This window comes from Zonotrichia albicollis, chromosome 14, assembly GCF_047830755.1.
Source record: "Zonotrichia albicollis isolate bZonAlb1 chromosome 14, bZonAlb1.hap1, whole genome shotgun sequence".
NCBI lineage: Eukaryota > Metazoa > Chordata > Aves > Passeriformes > Passerellidae > Zonotrichia > Zonotrichia albicollis.
This window is the reverse complement of record NC_133832.1, coordinates 5,177,193-5,199,114: the sequence shown is the minus strand read 5'-3', so window position 1 is coordinate 5,199,114 and position 21,922 is coordinate 5,177,193. Positions and strand designations below refer to the sequence as shown.

The following is a 21,922-nucleotide window of genomic DNA, read 5'->3' as shown; positions in this document are numbered from 1 at the left end:
ACAATACAGAATGTCACCATACAGTTTCAGAAGGCTTCAACCCATACAGAGTAACATCAGGTCACTTCAGAAGGCTGTAAGCATCTTCTCTTGTTCTTTAGCCCAACCTTTTACACCCCTCATGTTGATGCCCTGCCCCTGTGTGCCCTGTGCTCCTTTTGGTGGTTGCTCAGCACACCTGGGCACTCCATGGCTCATTGCTGTCAGTGCTGCTCACCTGCTGCTCACAGCTGTGCCCACTGGGGATGGGGCTGGGCCAGCCCAAGCCAGTGACCCCAAACTGTGCCTACAGCCCCATCCCAGTGCCCCCAAACTGTGCCTGCAGCCCCATCCCAGTGCCCCCAAACTGTGCCCGCAGCACAGCCCCATCCCAGTGACCCCAAACTGTGCCCCAACAGCAGCCAAGCCCTCAGTGGGGGAAGGGGAGGCTTTCCATGCCCAGCCCCTCACCAGGTCCATCCCAACACCCTCCCACCCCAGCAGCTTACGTGGGCCAGGGGCTGCTTGTCCTGGAGCAGCAGGAAGCGGTGGCTCTGCTCGGGGCTGGAATACTCCAGGACCAGGGCAAAGTGCTCGATGTGCCTCAGTGACAGGCGGTCCTGCAGCGTCACCATCACGTCCTGCAAACACCACGGACAGCCCTGGGTGCCAGGCATTGGCTGCTTCCCAAGGGGGAGCTGGGACCTCGCTGAGAGCTCACTCTGAGCTCACTGAGAGTCCCTGGCAGCCAGGGCAGTGCCAGGATGAGGCTGAGAGGGTGCACCGGTGGCACCAGTGACCTTGCAGCAGGAGGTGACAGCAGGCTGGGCTAACCCTGGGTGTGCTGAGGGAGCTGCCCCTGGCAGGGGCACTCACAAGAGATCCAGCCTGGCTGGAGGGCAGGCTCACAGCAGGGAGAGAAGTCAGGAGAGGCAGAGCCAGCAAAGCCCCATCCCTGCCAGCTGCAGAGCGTGCTGCCTGGGGAGGCAGACGGGCCATCCATCATGCCAGAGCGGCTCACAGCCAGCCCAGCGCTGCTGATCGTGCTCGGGAAGCAGAAACGGATCGGGCAGGTGGGAGGAGAGGAGGGGCTCACCTTCACAGTGGTTCGGCCATCGAACGTGAAGGATTTGATCTGCCCGTTCTCCAGGAAAACCTTCAGCACGTTGGGAATGAGGAGGAGAGCTTCTTTCTTCAACATGTCCTGGCATGTGGGGCCAGCAAAGGGGGAGGCGAGGAGGGGTGGGGGGCACGGAGAGAGGAGGGAGGGCGGGGACAGAGAGTGTCAGTGATGGAGCACTCACTCGTGGCATCCTCTGCTGCTCTGGGCTTTGTGCTAAGAGGCACATTTGCCATGAAAAGCCAGCGTTCTGAAGCGCAGAGCTGAGGCAATTCAAAGCTGCCTGACAGATTCACCTGCTCTGCTCCCAGCAGCTGCAGTGGAACAGAGCACCTGGCTCTGCCCAGCACACCCCAGTGCCCGTGCTGGCAGCCTGTCCTCTCCCCAGCTGTGTCCCAGACAGGAGGCATGGCTGGGGTGGCTCAGAGCTGATCCCCCCTTCCTGACCCTCACCCCAAGCCTATCCCCCCTCAGCCCTGCCCATCCCCTCTGCAGGAGGTTGGGAGAAGGCTGATTTTATTTGGTGAGAAGCTTTTCGATCAGATAATTACCTAATTGATTTTGCTTAAAAATAGAACGTGCTAGAAGCGCTTTTTTTTCCACATTTGTTTTGTTGTTAACAAAACCTTTCTGCATTTAAGAGATAAAAGCACTGGGCTGGAACTCTCCAGCTTCCACAGCCATTCAGCAGTGCCCTGGTCACCCTGCCCCACATGGAGGCATCCCAAAGCTTTTGGGATCAGGCTGGAAGCCACAGATCTTCCTCAGAGCAGGCACTGGGTGCTCAGGGGGACTCAGCCGAGACCAGGTTTCTGAGCCAGTTTTTGGGGCTCCTTCAGAGGCACAGGGGACAACCACAGAAAATCCCCCCAGCAGTGACCCAACACATTGACTGTGCCCAAGGGCATCAGTCCTGTGGGGCTCTCTGAGACAGCTGCTCTCACCTGCAGAGCCCAAAGCAGGCAAGAGGAGCCCTGTGGCCCTGGGGACCCCTCAGGGGGTGAAGCACAGGGAAGGCAGGGCAGGACTAGGCAGGACTTACTGGGTCTGTCTCGCCGACCGTCACCTGCTCAGAGAATCGGACCTTGGCCGGGTTGGACCTGAGCTTTGCCTTCTTGGCTGCGCTGATGAAAGCAGATTTGGGGGACTGCAAAGAGAGCACTGGGTCAATCACCTACCTGCCCTGGGAGCCATGGTATGGGGAAAGGCAGACACAGAGGAAACCCCTCTGCAGCCAGCATGGTGATGGGGAGTGGGCAGCAAACCATGAGATGGGGAGGGTGGAAAGCAAAGCCCCTTGGCTGTGGTTACACAGCAAACCATGAGATGGGGAGGGTGGAAAGCAAAGCCCTTTGGCTGTGGTTACACAGCAAACCATGAGATGGGGAGGGTGGAAAGGAAACCCCTTTGGCTGTGGTTACACAGCAAACCATGAGATGGGGAGGGTGGAAAGCAAAGCCCCTTGGCTGTGGTTACACAGCAAACCATGAGATGGGGAGGGTGGAAAGCAAAACCCCTTGGCTGTGGCTACAGGGTGCCACAGGCAGGGCCAGAAGGATGAGCAGCAGCCCCTGAAGTCACACCAGCAGCATCAGTGTGGCAGGGAGGCTGCACCCCAGGGCCTGGCAGCCCTTGTACAGGCTGAGCTCCAGCAGATGTCAGCCAGGGCTTGCCTGGAGGCACTGGCACCAGCTGGATGGGACAGATGAACCCCTTGGATGTGAGTTTGCAGCCCCAGGGAGATGGCAGCACCCCGGGCACCCCTGCAGGATGTTCTGGTGGCAGTGCTGCACACACTCCAGCACAGAGACAGTCTGTGTGTGTCTGATGGTGCCAGCACCAGCTGAGCTGCCTGTCCTGGCTGGCTGCCACCCGGGCCAGAAGGAAAAAAGCTTTTTCGGAGTGTGGCACACACCCCTGCTCCTGACAGGGCAGTGCTGGGTGGGGCATCTCCTTTCTGGAGAGGAAGGGAGCACAGGGGAGCTCTCACACCTCTCTCCCAACATTAAAGACTCCGTGAAGCACAGACTGTGCCTCTGCTGTGACAGCTCAGTGTGCCCCAGGGCACCATCAGCATCCCCAGGGACTCCTGGGCCAGCAGCGACCCCTCCCTGCCACCCCTGGCACGGTGGGTTGCTCCATCACACACACGGGATGGGGATATTTCCCCTCCCTCCCTCCTGGTGTCAAGGACAGGGAGATGGCTGCATGCCCATGACCCCAAGGGGCCGTGGCAGCTCTCAGACCCCACAGCCTGGAAGAGCCTTGGGGTGCTGGGACATGGCCCCAACAAATCAGCTGAGGTGCCTGAGTGGTCTCCAGGTCTCCCAGGGTCTCCAGGGACCCTGGCTTGGTGTCCAAAAGTGCTTCTGACCCCTGTCCTGGCTCCCCTGCCAGTCTCACCTGGTGGGTGTGCAGAACCGTGAGGATGATGAAGTCCTTGGCGTTCCTGTGACAGAAAGGAGAAATGAAGATGGATGGGACCTCATGGTGATGGACCTCAACATGTGCAGCTGGCTACTGAGAGCACATCCCACCCTTCCAGCCCAGTGCTGGCCGGGACCTTTGTGGGCTCCTTGGGGTGCTTGACAATGTGGCTGTGGATTCTTTCCCGCTTCTTGGCCAGCTGGGGACGGCTGTGGCCCTGGCTCCAAGGCTGCCCCTGCTCAGGCTGGGAGTTCCCCACCCCAGCAGTGAGCACTGGTGCCGTGGGTGCGCACTGGCACCGCGAGGCTTTGGGTACTACGGGCACAGCAGCCTGGCGTGAGCCCCTCCCCAGGGGCGTTGTCCTCACCTGACAAGCTCGATGAATCTCTCCCTGGGGGCTTCACTCACATCCTCATCGTTGATGGCCAAGATCTGGTCTCCTGGCAGGAGTTTATCCTCAGAGGGGCCGCCTGCCAGGAGAGAGGGTCAGGGCCAACCCGGGCATCCCGGAGCTGCGGGGTGGAGGGGAAGCACGGGGGTCCCAAGCATCCCCAAAGCATTTGCCCACCTATGTGGCCGTGGAGGACGCCCTGCAGCAGGCCCAGCAGAGGGGACAGGAGAGGACAGGAGCCCAGGGAGGGAAGCAGGGCTGTGTGTCCCGGCACGCTGCCGCCGTGTCCAGGAGCAGCCCCACACCCTACCTGCAGCCACCGAGCGCACCACCACGGGCCTCTCGCTGCCAGCCACGAAGCCGAATCCGAGGAGGGGGTGGCGCTGGACCGTCACCTGTCGGAGCGTGGCCGGAGGCAGCTGCCCACATTCCATATCATCGCCACCGCGCTCCTCCGGCATCACATGGCTGCGCTGCAGGCACAGGGACAGGCTGCGTGTCAGGAGCCCCTCCGAGAGCCCTGCCCGCCGCTCCGAGCCCTCCGGGGCTGCGGGACAGAGAGCTCCCAGCCCATTCCTGGGGCAGCCACAGCCCCGATCCCCCTGCAGAGCCCCCAGGCCCTTCCTGGGGCAGCCACAGACAGCCCCGATCCCCCTACAGAGCTGTGCTGATCCGTGCCACAGCACCAGCAGGGGACACTGATGGAGGTGCCACAACACGGTAAACCACATCATCCTCTCCCAGCCCCTTCCCGGGGCAGCCACAGCCCCGTTCTGCCGTGCAGAGCCGTGCTGATCCATGCCTGTCCCTGCCACAGAGCCGTGCTGATCCGTGCCTGTCCCTGCCAACTGCACCAGCAGGGACATTCATGGAGATGCCACACAAGGGTAAATCACACCATCCTCTCCAGCACCTCACTGTCCCAGCTCATTAGATAGGAGATCTCTGTGGGGTAAACCACTGTGGTGTGGCTCTGGCCATTCCCTGAGGGTCAGGGCAGACAGCAGCAGACTGAGAGCTCTCTCTGCCGTTCTGCAGAGCTTTCAGAGCAAACCCCAGGGTTGGCTTATTCATGCTGTGTAACACAGCTCAGCAATATCAGAGATAAGTAAAAACAAGTTTAGCCAGTCTAAAAACTGGGATTAAGGCAGGCTTAGATGTGCTGCTACAACCAAATCTCCACCATCAGCCCAAGGACTTCTTGGAATGGAGACAAGCAGAAGATGGGAAGGTCCAGCCCAGGGCAAGGTCATGTCAAAGCTGCCCTTGGCATCCTGGAGCAATGCCAGCCATGGCTCCAGGCTGTGAGCCTGCCATGGGGGAGCAATCCCAGCACCACGGGATGGCCACAGAGCACAACACAGATGGCAACACGCACAGCCCAGCCAGAAAAACAAAGTGGTGAACGTGCTGTTGTTTCTGTGCTGCTCATTGCTTGTTCCTGTCCAGACTATTTAGTCTATTTAACAGAGATCCTTCCCGGCCTTTTGACAACACACCAATTGTTCCATCTCTTATCAGTTTAGGCTTTGATGCATCATCCATCTAATGCTATCTGTCTGCATTTCTGACACCTCTACCTTCTCCCAGCACTGTGTTTGGCACCTGCTGCACAGCCAAGAGGGGCAGCACATGGGGCTGGAGGGGACAGGAACCCCTGGCAGCTCCACACCAGCACACACAGCTTGGGCCTCAAGGACATCACAGTCAGCAAAGACAGCCCTGTGCCGAGCCTGATCCCCAGGTAACCACCCAAAACCCTCCAAGGGAGGATGCCATGTCTGCCACAGGAGCCAGGAGAGCTCTGAACATCCCTCCCCAGGGTCAGGGATCCAGTGCTGGCCATGGGTGAGCTGTGCTCTGTGACAATGACCCATTCCCAGTGCCCAGCTGGGTGGATGCCCGTGGCTTTCCCCTCCCACCTGCAGCAGCACATGGCTGGAGAAGGAAACAGCGATGCCTGGGGCAGGGAACTGGTGAGGAGCAGCAGGTTCTGGGCACCCCGAGCCCGGGAAGTGCTGCACCCATCAGAGCTCCCAGCAGGAGCAGAGCCAGCCCAGCCCAGCGCCAGGAGAGTGCAGCTGCAGGGAAGCACTGCCGAGAGCATCTCCCCAGCCACCGTCTCTGCACCGCCTCATTAGCTGCTCTGCTACTCCCATGAGCATTCAAAAGAACAACAGTAACAACCACAACAAAAAGAATCACGCGATCCAGCCAATTTTCTGAAACAAACGCTCTCCAAGGCCATTGTGTGCAGCTGAAAGGGCTGAATGCAGCACTGCGTCTCGGCCAGGGAGGATGCCAGAGCTGGCTGCCACAACACAGCGGGCACCGAGCTGCTGCCTGCCCAGGGGACACTCCTTTCATCCCACCCGTGCTGCCCACAGCCACTGCAGCCCCCCAGCAGATGGACACGAGGATGAGCAGCAGGGCTCGGAGCGCTGGGATGCTCGGAGATGGGGCTGAGCTCAGTGCATGGCTCCGGGGAAACAGAGGCAGGGCTTTGCTCACCGAGTCACAGCAAAGTGGGTGGCGAGTCCCAGAGCAGAGCTGCCCAGCTGTGTCCCCAGATGTGAGCAGTGGGGGTGTCGGTGTCACCCTCAGTGCCCCCGCGGCTGAGGCACAGCCGGGGACAGCCCAGCACCTGGGACAGCGGCGGCTCCCGCAGCCCAAATCGCCGTCAGAATTGGATAGCCTGAAATCTTTGCAGCTTTAACAGACAAAAGGAAAAGAAAGCACACCTCACTTCAGCCACAACCAGCCTGCCATCCAGCGTCAAAGGGAAAAGGGGAATAAAGAGATGGATACTGACAATAAAAACTCCTTTACCGGCCTCTTAAGCTGCTCCTCTCCTGATAAGACTTGGACGCTGCAGAAGCATTACCAGGAAATTAAATAAAAGAGGACGAGCGTCCTCCTAAGCAGGACTTATCCACTCCTGGAGAAGCAGTAATATGCTCGGCAGCAGGTACAACATGCCTTCTCCAGGCTGGGGCTCTGTCCTTCCCGCAGCAGCTCTCCCTTGCCAGACTCAGGGATTAACGTGTGCTCACCCCGGACCAGAGGGAGAGGTCAGAGAAACCAGCAGCAGCAGGGGCTAAGGCAGATCTCTCCCTAACACTGGTAATTGGCTGCACCCCAGGAGCTATCACTTCCTTGGAGCCTCATATTTTTTGTGTTTCTTCTTTTGATTTCTGGGCAGAGAGCTGGGCTGGGCTGCAGAGCTCATGGGCTGGGCTCGCAGCAGGGAGTGAGGATATGAAACATTCCCTGGAGCTCAGCAGCACCCAAACCCAGCCTCACCCCGGGGCCACACTGCCACCACCTTGGAGGGCAGGGATCAGCACTGACCCCATGCCCCTGCAGGGAGCCAGCGGCTGTTTGTGTCCCTGTCCCCACCCTGCCTGTGTCCTTACCTGCCTGCTGCCCACTCTTAGCCCCAAGAGCCTGCTCTGCATCCCCCTGTGTCCTCAGTGACCACCATGGCACAGACATTGGAAAGAGCTCAGCACAAAGTGAAAGGATTTATCAGGAGAAACCTCTCTGTGCCCAGCACAGCACCATGGACGTATCCCTGTGGGAGCACCTGGCTCTTCACGGTGTCTTGACTGAGGTGGCATGAAGATATCCCACTCCTGAGGCTGGGACACTCGTGTGCTCAGAGCTGACACTGATCTGGTCACACTCTGCCACCCAAGGAGAGAGAGACATCAGCTCGGTGCAGCCACTGCCCATCATGATTCACCCACCACCAAGAGATGTATCTTCAGCCCTCCGTGCCATGAACAGGGCTAACACAGAGCCCTCATCCCCCCAAACAGATAAAGACAGAACAGGAGTTACTCCAAAAGCTGACGCATCCGTTTTTAATTTCCTACCGCAATAAATCTCTGCTCCCTCTGAGGACTGATTTTCTGCCTTTGCTCTCAATGCTGACTGGCCATCTGCCACCAGAACAAACCAGCACCACCTGCCTGGGAGGAACCATGGTCTCCCTCCAGCCAAGACACTCACACCATTTCCACCTGCCTTTAAACAAGTGCACCAGGTGAAAGCACTTTGTACAGCTCAGGAAGGGCTCACAGCTCAGCTCTGGGATGGGAAGCTCTGGCCCCTTCTGCAGAGGGGCAGTTTGCAGGTGTGCCAGCTCTCCTCCTTCTTCCTGTGCTACTGTGAACAACCCAAGAAACAACAGAGTCCCCCTCTCCTACTGCAAGCCCATGGCTGCTCCTCCATCTGCCAGGCTGCAGTTGGTGAGTGGCTGGTGAGGCATGTGGGATCCTGGGCACGTGTGGCAGCACCAGGGAACGGGCCAGGAAGGGTTTTTATGGGGAACATATGGCAGCTCCAGCCTCACAGCCCAGTCTGCATCTCAGATGGAGCCGTGGGGCTGCCAGGGCACGTGGGGACCAACAGCAGGGACAAAGGCAGGGCAGGCTGGCACGGGATCCACCACAGTGTGTCTGCTCCATCAGCCCTGCAGCTGCACCCAGCAGGCAGCTGGGCACCTTGGCAGTGCCATTTGGCCACATTTAGGTGTCAGACACCCCCAGCACGGGCAAACAGATGCTGTCCTTCCTGAGGAGCTGCTTGGCCACACAGACCCAGACAGGCTGGTAGTGCTGCCCCTGCTCTGGCAGTGTACAACAGCTGACTGCAGCGAGGAGAGCTGGGTGAGGGGTGCCAGCCTGGCTGAGACCAACTCCAGGGGCAGCACAATAACCCTGGCCTTCATGGGTGAAATCCTTGCTGGACCCAGCCAGGAGAATGCAGCCTGCACACAGCTCTGCCATATGGCCCACGACTTTCCCCCCGTGCTCCAGCCTGGATTTGCTGTCAGGATTGGGCAGCAGTTTGAAACTCCTCAGAGGGAACTGGCTGTCCCAAGCTGGCAGGCGAACTGGGAACGCTGCTGGTACAAAGGTGGGTGCCAGATGGCACCATTGGAGGGCACAAATCCCCCTGGCTCTCAGAGCAGGGACAAGCAGACAGTGAGCAGTGTCCAGCAGAGCTGCTGGAGAAGCTGATGAGCAGCCAAAGGCAGCTGTAAATAACGAGGCAGCAGCCGCAGCCTGGCTCCGGGCAGCAGCTGCAGACTTCTGCTGCTCGGTCTGCAGCTTTTTAAATGTTCCTGGCATCTCACCTAGGGATAAACACAGGCTAAAGGGCCAGGTGAGTTGGGGGCTAGCTGGAAAGTCCAGGACCTGTTATATCCTGGGGGTGGCAGAGATGGAATTAAATCCCCCTGGCAAGGAGTGGAGCCAGCTCAACAAGGTGCTGGGGGCAAGAGGGGCTCAAAAATTCCCAAAGTGATGATGCCAATTACAAAAAATAGAGTATAAGCACGGCTAGCAAAGACCCTGTGTGTCACCACAACCTCCAGCCATGCTCAGGTCACCAGGAAAAGCAGCTTCTGCAGAGGGAGAGGCTGTCCTGAAACAAGCCCTGGGAGACACAGCCAGATGAGAATGTGCAGCTCAGCCTGTATTGCACTTTCCAGAGGCAAACACACACAGACATTGCCTTCCCCAGCTGAGACCTGGCATTCCAGGCTGGAAAGGAGCAGAGGGACCATGGTGGTCCCTGAGAGCAGCCTGACACTGGGCAGGGAGCTGGCACTGGTGAAAGCTGGAAGGCACCTGTGGAAGGAGGTTTGGCACATGGAAAAGGCAGCACTTTGCCACACAGAAAACAATTAATCCCAGGAGCTCCCTGCCACAGGATGCTGGGGAAGCTGGAAATGCTACTGGGTTTGAAAAGCAATTTCCAGCTACTAAAGCCAGAAGTCTCCACATTTTCCTTGCTCTATCTTGCCAGAGCCTGGGAGAATTTACAGCAAGAGTTGTCTGATCAACGTGCAGCAGGAGAGAGGACCTGAGCCCACCTGGCTGGCACAGTGCACCTGCATGGGTTGCCCGAGGTGCACCTGAGTGTGGCAGAGTTTGGACTGAGCAGAGTGTGCCCCTGGATGCCCTCAGGTCCCAGGGCAGCCCTCAGCACCTGCAGGAGAGAAGGATGCTCAGTGTGAGATGAAGACAATCCCCAGATTGCTCACTCACACAGCCTGGCCATGCCTGCACAAGTTTGGGACAAGCTGGGGTGCTGTGGAACCTGTCTAAATGCCCCCCAAAGACAGTGGGTTCTCTCATCTGTGCAAGTCTCCACCACATTACAAACACCATTCTCCTCCAAACTGTTTAATGCTATTACAGTCACCATCCTCCTCCACCAAATTGTTCCAACCAGGGGCTCCCACTCAGGTAAAAAAATTCTCCTCCAACCTTCCCTATGATTTTTGGCTGTTTAAGGGATTTTTGTTCTCCCCAGCTGGAGAACAGGATCAAAGCAAAATCCTTCAGCAATAGGGTCAGGCCCAGAAGGCTCAGGCTCCTGACTCAGCCAGCAGCAGGTGGAGAACCAGGGGGCTGCTGGCAAAACTGACAGAGCCTGGGATGGAGAAGAGGGACTTGAGATAGGCAGGGCTTCCCTTGCAGGGCTCTGACAAATCTGCCTGCAATGAGAGAGGGGTGTGAAGAGGAAAGTCTGTCTCCTCTCTAGTGCATGAGAACATGTCCTGAGCACGGCTGCAAAGCCACACCATGGGACAATTGTTTTTTAGGGTATCTTTCTTTGCATTTGGGGATGCCCAAGCAGCTGGACACTGGGAGAAACTGGTTTCCAGCCCCTCCTCTGCCATCATCTGCTGTGGTGAGCACAGGCATGGGTCCTTGGTCCTCCCCTCTGTGGTGCTCCACTGGTGACAGCCCACAGGAGCCCCCCCTCACCCAGCCAGGCAAGACTCAGAGGGATTTTTGTCTTTGTGAGGACTACAGAAATACAATAAACAGACAGTCAACACTGGGATAAAATGAGATGAACACATAAGAGGATTAATCAGAGATAAGGAGCAATAGAATAAAATTTGCAGCATTTTTCTCCATTCTTTGTGTGATGCTCAGCTGCATGATGGGGGCTTGGAGTGATACCAGATCCCCACCACAGCCTGGCCACTCTCTGCCTGTCACTGCTGCAGCTGTAACTCAGGAGATTTCTGTGTTTTATTCACTGGAGGCAAATACCCCTGGCCCTGTGGGGAGGAGGGGATGACACCAACCCCAGGTGTTCCTGCACCTCTCCTGCTGGCCTGGGCACCTTGAACCCAAACTGAGCCTTTCCTGCAGGAGCTCCCAAGTGCACCCAGCGTGTCCCCAGAGCCTTGTGCCCCTCAGGGACAGGGTCTGTGCTGCATGGCACAGCCAGGAGAACGGCTCCCCCCACACCTGCGTGGGCACCCAGGGCCCACCTCGCTCCAGCAGACTTGCAGGAGGAGAAATTTATGGCTGCATCTAAAGTTCAGGGGGGGAGTTAAATAAGGCAGGAGATTTACACATCCTTTACATTCCATTAGCGAGCAGGCACAGCCTGCATCCCCTCCCAGGCACCAGGGAGGAAGATTCAGGGAGGCTGTCAGCCCTCCTCTCCCACTGCTGGCAGGGAGGCTTGAAAATCCAATCAAGCACTTTCCTCTGGGCCTTCAGGAATCCCAGGACTTTCAGTGTGGATTTACAGTGAGCAATTTCCTCAGTGGATGACTTGGAGTGCTATCTCTACCTAGCACAGTGCAAGGAAGGGACCTGGGGGAAGGAGGGAGGACAGCAGGACAGATAACAGCATCCCCAGCCCAGACTGCTGGGGACAGCCCCTGGCTGCACAGGGAGCCTGAGCTGGACCCAAAGCTCACCCAGCAACCCACAGCCCTGCCAGCCCACCCAAAGGTGGCAAACACTGGCCTTGACACAGAGGTGGCAAACACTGGAGCATTTCTGGAACTACAGCATTGGTGAGATGGTCCCCTGAGCTGTGACACAACTGGCCCAACAAGCTCACCTGCATGGCAGCAAGGACTGTCCCAACAAGCCCAATACTGCCACCAGCCTTGGCAGGAGCTGCACAGGACCCTGCCCATGGAGGTGACAAACACAGAGTCCCCTCAACCCCTGCCTTCCCCAGCATCCCTCTCCATGCCCCAGGGCTCAGCAAAGCTCTTGAGCTGATGCAAGATAAAGGCAAAGACATTAAAAAGAGAAAATGCACCGAAGCAGAGGAGCCTTTGTGTGTGATGCTTCCAGCCTGGGGCTCCTGGCCTTTCTAGCAGAGAGGCTTAGTTTATTCCTCTTTATAATCTCCTCACAATCAGCTCCCAGCTCTGCTGCCTGTGCCAGGGTGGCCCTGGGGGTGCAGGGAGAGGAGAGGACTCTGCAAACTGCAGAGTTTGTGCGTGCTCATCAGTGCAATGCATTTGCCAGGTGTATATATACATATAAATATATATATATATATTTTTAGAAGCACACCTGCCCACGTGGACTCTGTTTTCAACACGTGGGTGTACAAATGCTGCACTGAAGAAGCAGCAGCACCTGTTTGTGTACAGCCCTGTGCCTCCTCACCCTCAGGCCAGCATAAGCTGCTCACCTGGGGAAATGCTGCAGGAACAGCACCACAGAATGGCCTGGGTTGGGAGGGATCTCAGAGCTCATGCAGTTCCAGCCCCCTGCCGTGGGCAGCAGCACCTTCCACCAGAGCAGGCTGCTCAGAGCTCCATCCAGCCTGGCCTTGGACACTTCCATGGATGGGGCAGCCCATGCCAGTGCATCCCCACTGTCACAGGGAAGAATTATTTCCTAATAATCATTCTGCTCTCAGTTTGAAAGACATGGGGATGCAGAGCTGCTCCTGGCATGCCCCAAGGTCCCTGTGGGATGCACACACATTGTCCCCCACAGGACACCTGGCTCCCTGTGGTCTGTATGCACACACTGTCCCCAAAGGACAGCTCCATGCTGGTCCCCACTGGCACACAGCTGCCAGGGTCACACTCACCTGGCTGTGGCAGAGAAGGGGCTCCCAGCACAGCCCTCTGGGCCCTGGGTACCAGACAGAGACCGGAGCTCCTTCCCCACATGCTGTGGGTGCCCACAGCTTTGCTTTGCCCACAGCCCTGCACTCACCAGGGTGCTTTGAAAGCACCTGTGATGACAAAACCACCCCAACAGGATTCTAAACAAGCCCAAATCATTTATAAATTTTGGTGTGACAAGCTGGCCAGCTCAGGCTGGTGCTGGCCAGGTGCTGTGCAGCCCCAGGAGATGCTGCTGAAAGCACAGCAGTGCTACACACCAAGCACCATGGCAGCAAAGCTCAGCACTCCTGCTGCAGAGGGATCTGATGATTTTCTGAGTTCCTGCTGTAGTAATGAGCTTAATCAGCCCATGCAAATCAGTTTCCATTTGAAACCAGCCTTATCTAATGGAACCCACTCAGTATTTGCCTCCTGGAGTTTTCACACAGATCGATCTTCCCTGTTGCAGGTGTGAAAGGCAACTGGGGCAGGGAATGGTTTCACCTTTCCCAGCACTGGACTGCAGCTTGGAGCTCCATGGCAATTTCTCAGCTTCATTTCTCACATTCTCATTGTTCCCAGAAACAAAGGGAATTAGGCTCTGAAAACCTGTCTCCTCTGGCAATGGATTATGTCCTTAGATTACTGCAGCCATTCAGAGGAGCATTTGGATAACAGAATTGACACAATTCAGCCCTTGGTGCCAGCAGGTTCAGCAGGAGAGCCCCTCCACCACAGCCTATTTTGAATAAGCAAATCAACCACGCACAGGGAGATTCATTTTGCAAAGTGCAAGCGGAAAAAGCAATGCCAGCTCCCATCCACTCCTGGCTGACATTTTATTTAACAGGTTATTCATTTGCCCCAGCATCCTCAGCAGCAGCAACAACCACTCCTGCCACTTCCCATAACTCACTGCCAGCTCCTTTCCCAGGTGCCTCCCCCTCCTCCCCAGAGGTAATTAGCAATTATGAAGGTGTTACAGCAACGCTGTTCAGTGCCACAGCCCCAGTGCTGGCTCATGGGCAGCACCATGTCCTGCAGAACCAAATCACATCCCAAACCTCATCCCTCAGGCTTGATCCCTCCAGGCATGCAAAAACCTGAGCCCTGTTCAAACCTTTGGGACAGTGTTGCCCTGAACTCCTGGGCTGGAGCCCAGACTGACCCATCAGACCTGCACAGACCCTCCCCAGCTCTGTGCACCCTGGACCAGGTGTTGTGGGGCTGGACCCCAAGGTGTGCACAAGGCCACTGCTGGAACCCAGAACATTGCTCTGGCTGTCCTGAAGGACTCCAGACCGTGGCAGGGAGCTCAGAGACCTTGGCACAGAGTCACAAACACCTGAGCCTTTGATTTTAACCCATGGAAATAATTACCAACTTTGTGTGAAGATGTACAAGCCACAAGAGCTTGAGTAGAATGATAGTGAATTTATCACAGAGTGAAAAAGTAGAATGTTGGGGTTTCAGAATGGGGGTTCAAGAGGCAAGATGGAGGAATCTGAGCATGTCCTGTCCTTCTCCTTTTTGTCCTCCATCTTCTGCTGGGATGGTGGCACTTTTGGATTGGTTTAGAGCAGAGACAAACTGTCTAACATAGGTGATAGGTATTGGAAAATTATTGTAAATAAAGTACATGTATACTCAGTATAAAAAGCAACACCACCTCAAGGGTGGTCAGTGTGCCTCAACCCAATCTGCAGGACAGACCTCAGCCAGGGAAAGAATTTTATAGATAAGGGAAAACAAACAACCTTGAAAACCAGAACCGAGGAATCTTGACTTCTTCTTTGGTCACAAGGCTGGGAAAAAAGACTTTTAATACCTCAGGAGCCATTTCTAGCACACAAAACCCAAGGGGCCACCAGTGAGTGAAACCCCTGGGGACACACACAGGTCTACTCTGAGCCCCTGCCCCACCCAGGACCCCTCCTGCTGCCCATCCTATTTATTTCTGATCTGCAGAGCCCTGCTGTGGTGCTCTGGCTGACCCACCAGGCAGGGCAGAGACAGAGAGCAGGTCTCAGACTGCTCACCATGCTCCAGACAAGGCTCAGGCAGGACAGATGCTCAGCCTAAATGAGCTCTGCCAAGGGGGAAAAGCCCCGTGGCAGAAGGTAAAGGAGGATGGTGAGACACTGGAGGGGTGTCTCAGTGCTGCAGAGAGGGGGACAGGGCTGCAAGGAGCTGCCTCTGGACAGGGAGTGTGGGCTTGGAGCAGCCAGCTGCTCTGGGGAACCACAACCAGCACGGCTCTCCTCACCAACTGCACTGCACTCCTCTCTTTTTTTCCCCCCTTCCTCTCTTTTTCTCCAATTTATCTTTTTGACACGTTCAATGATGCTTCTGCAGACCGAAAACAATGGAGACAGAGTTTCAGCCAAGGCAATTTCAGAGCTGAATCAAAGCTAAAATAACCTAGACACAGAGCAGCTGAGCAGAGACAGCTCAGGGAGGGGGGACAGAGCAGTGCAGGTGCCCTGTCCTTCTGTGCAGCTCTCTGGCTGGCAGGGAGGACATGAGCTGTGTGTTTCCATCTCCCTGCCACCCCCTTCTGGCCCTGCTGGCACCATTTCCCCCTCCCATGGATGCAATTCCCCCCCAAATCCAGGCCTGCAGCTGCAGCTGGGTGAGTACCTGCCTGCCCAGCACAGCAGCTCCATGCCTTGCATACCAAGCGGTGCTTGCTGTCCTGACCTTACAGCCTGCAGAGCTTCCAGGCAGAGATTTTATTCCCCCCCCCAAAGTGCTACTCTGCTGCTATGTGAAGGAGGTGGGAGGGACAGACAGACACACAAATGGGGAAGGAGGGAGGATGGGCTGATTCTGCCAAGTGAATATTGCAAGTGGACCCGTAACAAGGCACAAGACACAATCCTCAGCATGACTCAGCCTGGAAACACATTCTGCCTCCCAGTCCCACTGCCAGGACTGGCACTGCCCCACAAGGATGCAGCCCAAGGCTGCCACCCCAGCTCTCACCCCAAATTTCACAGCCAGGACAGGTGAAACCAGGCAGCTCCTGGGAGCTGGACAGGCTGATCATGGCCAAAGCAGCCAGAAAAAGAGGGGCTGATGCTGTGCAGGACGAGCTGTGCGTGGCTGACACGCTGCTGGGGTGCTGCAGACCTGGGAGCAGCTGTCAGAGCCTGTCTGGTTCCAGTGCCTGCCTCCCCAGACACACGGGAATTCTGCTCCCCTGGGCCTGTGCCACGTTTGTTTGTCTCAGAGAGAAAGGGTTCAGCACTGTGAGCCTCAGTGCTCTTGGAGAGCATCAAAAGCAGCAGGAAGAGCAGAGAAATGGGAGGTGCAGAATCACAAGCATCCCCCAGGGCTGCTCCATGGGGGCACCCTGTGCCCCAGAATTCCTGCCAGGGGACAGTGGTCCATTCAGGACGCTGTTCACATCCCGGGTGAAGTGCAGTGCGCTGGGAAGGGCAGCATGGTGTCCTTCTGCTCCTGTATTTCACTTGTGAAGTGCCACATTTAGCTCCAGGTTTTACTGTGGGGCTGGGCAGGAGCTGCCTCAAGAGCCTTCTCTGGGCCCCACTGAGCATCCCCCCAGGGGTCAGTGGCTACCCCAGCCCCAGAGAGCCTGTGCCATGCCCTTGGGCACTGTGGCAGCCCCAGCTTGCCAGGGTGGGTGTGAAACCCTTCACTGGGCTGGCAGGCAATGCTCTGCTCATGCCAGAATCTTCTAAGGAAGATGCTCAGCATCACCCCCTTGGCTGAGGGGGATGTCAGACCCCCCTCCTCTCTGCCTGTGCCCCAGCTGGCTCCATGTCTCTGAAGGATCCATCCCATGCCAAGTGACACGTTCCTGATCATCTGAGGACATGCAAATAAGCCCAGAGCCCCTCTCTCTCCCCACCCAGGGAGAGCATTCCCCTCACTGCTGTGTACAGCCGCACCGTGCTGTGCCAGCTGTGACAGCTCTGGAGGTGACATGGCAGCTCTGGCTGTCCCAGCAGGACGTGTCAAACTGTCACACTGCATTAGCTGCAACACACTCCTGCACACCACCCTGCAGCCACCCTGCCACGGGGCTGTGGCACCCCTGCCATGCCACAGCACTCACAGCCTGCCTGTGGGAGCCCCACCAGCTCCCTGGGCAGTGCCCAAGGGGTGCCAGCCACTGCTTTTGGCACCTGGCTCCTTGCATGTCTTCTCCTACAGCAGGACACTCATGGCTTTGCAGACATGGCAAACTGATGGGATCAGGCTGAAATCACCACCTGGCCACCACTGAAGAGTTGTCATCTTATTGTAAAAGTTCCATACCTTCTTGGTGCTTTCTCCTCACAGCACAACCAGCTCTCTCCTCACCCAGCTCACCCACTCTTTTATAGCACTCATCCTCATTGGACACAGCTGTGGCCTGTTAAGGGCAGGCCTGTCCCTAATCTTTGGGGATTAGCACAGCTGCAACTCCTCAGGGGTGAGATTACCCTCTGCACTATCTTTATTTTCTCACATTCTATCCCCCCACACTGAAGCACCAGGAGTTGGGGCAGGCACGGGGATGTGGAAATTACAAGTCCTCTGGACAGAGAGAGACAGAGCTCGCCCAGGATTTTCCTGGAAAACTGTGACAAAGCTCAGAGAACAATTATTATCTCAATCTCTGCACCTGGCAGGCAATCTCTGTTTGTCAAAGATGTTTATAAGAAGGAGTTGTCCCTTCTTGATCAATAGGTGAGAGAAGATTCCTAAAGGCTAATCAGGTCTTAGGTGCACCATTGCTTCTATAAGAACTGTGAATTTCTAATAATAAAGTGCATTTTCATGCCTTTTCATGCCTTCTGAGGATGGAGACTGTATCACCTCTGTCTGTCCCTGACACCCCTTTGGTGACCTGGGGGGAAGGATGGAGATGGAGGTACCATGCCCACCTCACACCCACCCTGCAACACCCTCCAGGAACCATCTGTGGTGGCATGGAGAGCCTGGCATGGGGCAAAACATCTCCTCATGCCAGTGCTGGTGGGGTTCTGAGTCCTGTGGGACACAGCCCTGCATCCCCACCCTTGCCCTGTGCCCTGGAGCTGCTGGAGAGTGAAGCAACCAGATCTGCCCACAGCAGCACTGCTCTGCCTTCACCAACAGACACTGGAGCAAAGTAGTTTTGGGGCAGGTTGGACCCTCTGTAGGGCACTGGGAGAGGCTCAGAGAAGCCTCAGAGGAGAGGTGGCCCAGTTAGCAGAGCAGCAGCAGCTCTCTGATGCAGCATTCACATCCAGGGAGCACCGCAGAGCCAGGACCAGCACCGCCCGTGGTCCCCACAGCTGTCACCTTGGCACTGCTGGAGAATGACAATTCCTAGCCACTGGTGCCATGACATCAGATGACTTTGTCCTGAGTCACAAGAAGCAGCAGAGAGAGCTGAGCTTGGCCCCAGAGCTCGCTGTCCCTTCCTTTGCTGGCTCAGATGGATGCTTCGAGGCAGTGCCTGGCTCTGGGCAGCTCTGGGGTGGGGTTAAGCTACTTGGGCTCCAGCTGTGCTGTAAATAACACAAGAGGCAGCTACAGCTCCTGTGAGATCAGGAATGCCTCTACCTGACACTCTCAGTTTGGCCAACAGCTCCAAAATCACTTCCCAGGAGCGTGCACAAGGAGCCACCAGCCCTCGCTGCCTCCTCGTCATGTTCCAGGCACAGCTTCTCCCATTTCCTGCTTCACTGTTCAGATTAAAATCCTTCTGCTAGCCTATAAAAAAGGTAATCAAAATGATAACAGCATCAATCAAACGCTCTCAGCAGAGGAGCCAGTTGGTCCTTCCCTCCTCCTGGCTGCCAGCAGCTCGTTGTCATGGGTGGACAGGAGCTGTGAGCTCCATCCTGGGGACATCCATCTGGGAGAGCTGGGCAAGGAGTGGGGAGGATTTCAGCTCCCACCTTGGGATGCTCTGGCACCCTCTCAGCACTCAGCTTGCTGCCAGGGAGCTGCATGGGTGCTGCAGAGGAACGAGAGCTCATGGACTCCCCCTGCTCAACACAAACCCAATTATCCTTGTGGCAATTAAAGGGGAGGAGAGAAAAAGCCCTGTGGCCAAGAGCATCTGCAAATCCTGACACCAGTGCCAGTGCTGGAGGAAGGAGGGGCAGATCCCTGGAGCCACGACTCTGTGTCAGCCTGGGCACACACACTGGGCATGGATCACCCAGCAGCATTTTGGTGCCACACATCTGCAGGGCAGAGATGAGATGCTCCCAGGTTTCTGGTCACCTTTTCACAGCCCCACCAGTCCTGCTGCTGCAGACAGAGGGGTCAGGACATGTTGGAGGCTACAGGCAATGCAAAGCTCAGGGTCTAGGGGCAGTTTCCAAATAATGGTTGGTGGTGGCTTAGAGAAGCTGGCATGGGGCAAAACATCTCCTCATGCCAGTGCTGGGGGGGTTCTGAGTCCTGTGGGACACAGCCCTGCATCCCCTCCCTTGCCCTGGGCCACCAGCTCTTCCTGTGCCCTCCAGCTGCTGGAGAATGAAGCAACCAGATCTGCCCACAGGGATCTGCTTTGCCTTCACCAATAAACACTGAAGCACATCAATCAGAGACATAGACACCGTGTTGGGGATGGAGATGTGCTTCCCACTCCCCTCAGAGACACCCTGACACCCTGTCATGGGGAGATCAGAGACTCCTCTGCTCCTTCATGGGCAGGCAGGAGCAGCATTGTAAAAGCAGGGAGAGAAAACAAGCTGGACTCCATGGATATCAGAAGGCTAATTAATTACTTTAATATACTATATTATTCTATACTATAATTAATTACTTTAATATGCTATATCATTCTATACTATATTACACTGAATCTGCACAAGCACCCAACTGCACTGAACTGCCCAGAATCTCATGACTGTCAGCCAACTGTCCTGACACACACACATCTGGATTCAACTGGTCAGTGAATCAAAACACTCACACCAGAACCCCATCAAGCAAATTCCTTCAGGTAAATAATCTTCCTCAATGCATTGCACTTGTTCCAAAACACAGGAGCAGTAAATATATATTATAGACAAATAAATATATAAGATAAGAATTGTTTTTTCTTCCTCTGAGGTTCAGAGAATGTGAATCCCAGAAATATCCTTGGGAAGCTGTGCCTTGCTTTTCTCTGTGGAGAGAAATGTGGCCACAGAGCAGGGCTCTGCAGCCAAATCACACAGGGACTGAGACCTACAGGTGTTGTGCATGGCCTTTGCTCTTGATGACAAGCAGGAGATTCCTGTGCTGGAGCTGGGGTAACAAGTGCCACCTCCTCAGCAGAGGGGCTGCAGGAGCTGTGCTCAGCACCCCTGGTGCTCCAGCCATTCCCAAAGGTCCCTGAGCTGGAGGAGTGCCAGGTGGATGAGCGAGTGATGAGGCAGTGTCAGCTCCAAGCTCCCCATGTGCTGATGGCTGGGAGCCAGAGCATCCCTGACCACAGCCTGAGCCTGCTGCAAACCCACACAGCCTGCATCCCTGGGAGCCAGAGCATCCCTGACCACAGCCCCAGCCTGCTCCAGTGCAAAACACACACAGCCTGCATCCCTGCTGACACCTCATTTGCAGCAATCCTGCCAGGGGCAGGTAAACACAGGCAAGTCATCAGATTCACATCAGCAGAGAGTGTCTAACTGGGATCTTACCCTGCCTGAGCAGGCAGCAAGGGAAGATATTCCCTTTTTATTAGGGGATCTCCTCTGAAGAGCTGAAACAAAGCAAACCCACATCTCCCCCTCCCAGAGCCAAGGGATGGCAGCTGAGACTGGAGCATCCAGCTTCTCTCCCACAGCCTTTCTTCCTCCCAGGAGGAACCCACAGCTCTGGAAAGGCCCCCACACCCTGCGAATGCTCTCTTCCCTCCCCTGGCTCAGGCCTGGCTCCCCTCTGCAACCTGAGGATTCTGAGTGAGGAAAGCACCTTTTTAAAGAAGAAATAGCAATCAAAAACCAGCCTTTTGCTGCTGTTACCCATCAGCGGGGCTGGCTGTGATTACACAGACCCAATGTGAACACCCACAGCTCCCAAGGTCTGTCCCTGTGTCCCCACCCCAGGCAGGACCAGGTGTCTCCTGCCTTCTCAGAAATGTCTCTCTCATCAGTAGGGTCGCAGCAGGAACACACCCAGGGCTCCTCAGCTCCAGGTCTCTGTACAGGCAGTGAAAAGAGGAGTCTCATGCGCGCTGCTCAAAGGTGATGCAGCAGCAGCCAGAAGCATCACCAGCTGCTCCATGCCCAGAATACAATTCCCATTAAAGGGAACAAAAAAGCAAAGCACAAAAACCAGTGAAGCACTGAAGTGTTTCACAGCATCCTCTGCCTCACCAGAAGAAAGGGCCCTCGCAAATGCTCTCTGCCACTGAGACCCCAAACCTGGGAGGTGCTCCAGGGCAGCCTCCCCCCTTCCCACCCTGCTCATGACATGGTCTGGGGGGCTGCAATGAGAAACCTCCATGGGGTTTGGGGTCTCTGAGGCAAAGTGCTGGGTGCAAAGCAGTTTGAAGCCTTCCCTAGCCCTGGAAGGAATCAAAGGGGTCTGCAGGGTGTGGGACAAACAGTGCTGGCACATCCCAGCACCCCAGGCTGGATTGTCTGGGATGAGGGCACAGACTCCATCACATCCAAGCCCACACAGCCAGCCCTAGAACACTTCTGTCAGGAGAAGGACCAGCAGAGGAGTCACAAGAGGTTGTTAATTGGGCATTCTGCTAATGGGAAAGGTAATTAAGGGCTTCCCAGAGGCCAGCACTGGCACCTGGATTTAGCAGCACTGTTCCTTTGGGGATGGCAAACACAATGTAAATTCCCAGGGGATTAAACTTGAAGAGGATATCCAACTAGCACAGAGAGAGGAGAGGCCAGCACCACAGGAGGGATGGTAATTACAGAATTACCTGCCAGCCTTTTAGGACAATGAATGACATGAAATTTTATATAGATAAATAGAGACTTGATACAGCTGCGGGAACAGCCAGTACTGGGACAGGAGCAGCCTGTGCTCTCTGGCTGAGGCAGCACAGGAACAGGGCACAGAGGATGGGGCAGAAGCAGGGCACAGAGGATGGGGCAGGCAGGAGACGAGCTGGGTTTGCAGGGCAGAGCCAACTTTGGGATGA

At 56.1% G+C, this 21,922-nt stretch overlaps 1 protein-coding gene across 6 annotated transcripts in view; it reads right to left on the bottom strand.

Annotated features, from left to right (window-relative positions):
* Positions 1-21,922, bottom strand: part of FRMPD3 (FERM and PDZ domain containing 3) — a 65,989-nt gene that overhangs the window by 28,634 nt on the left and 15,433 nt on the right. For 3 of the 6 annotated variants that reach the window (XM_074551761.1, XM_074551759.1, XM_074551762.1), the window contains exons 2-7: positions 4,228-4,390; positions 3,894-3,996; positions 3,503-3,548; positions 2,142-2,246; positions 1,076-1,183; positions 489-620 (exon numbers count right to left, since the gene is read on the bottom strand). In XM_074551761.1, coding sequence (XP_074407862.1) covers positions 489-620; positions 1,076-1,183; positions 2,142-2,246; positions 3,503-3,548; positions 3,894-3,996; positions 4,228-4,378 — 645 coding nt within the window. In that variant the 5' untranslated portion in view covers positions 4,379-4,390. Of the gene's footprint in view, positions 1-488; positions 621-1,075; positions 1,184-2,141; positions 2,247-3,502; positions 3,549-3,893; positions 3,997-4,094; positions 4,391-21,922 lie in introns of those variants that run through there. The other 3 variants (XM_074551764.1, XM_074551763.1, XM_074551765.1) reach the window with 2 other exon arrangements.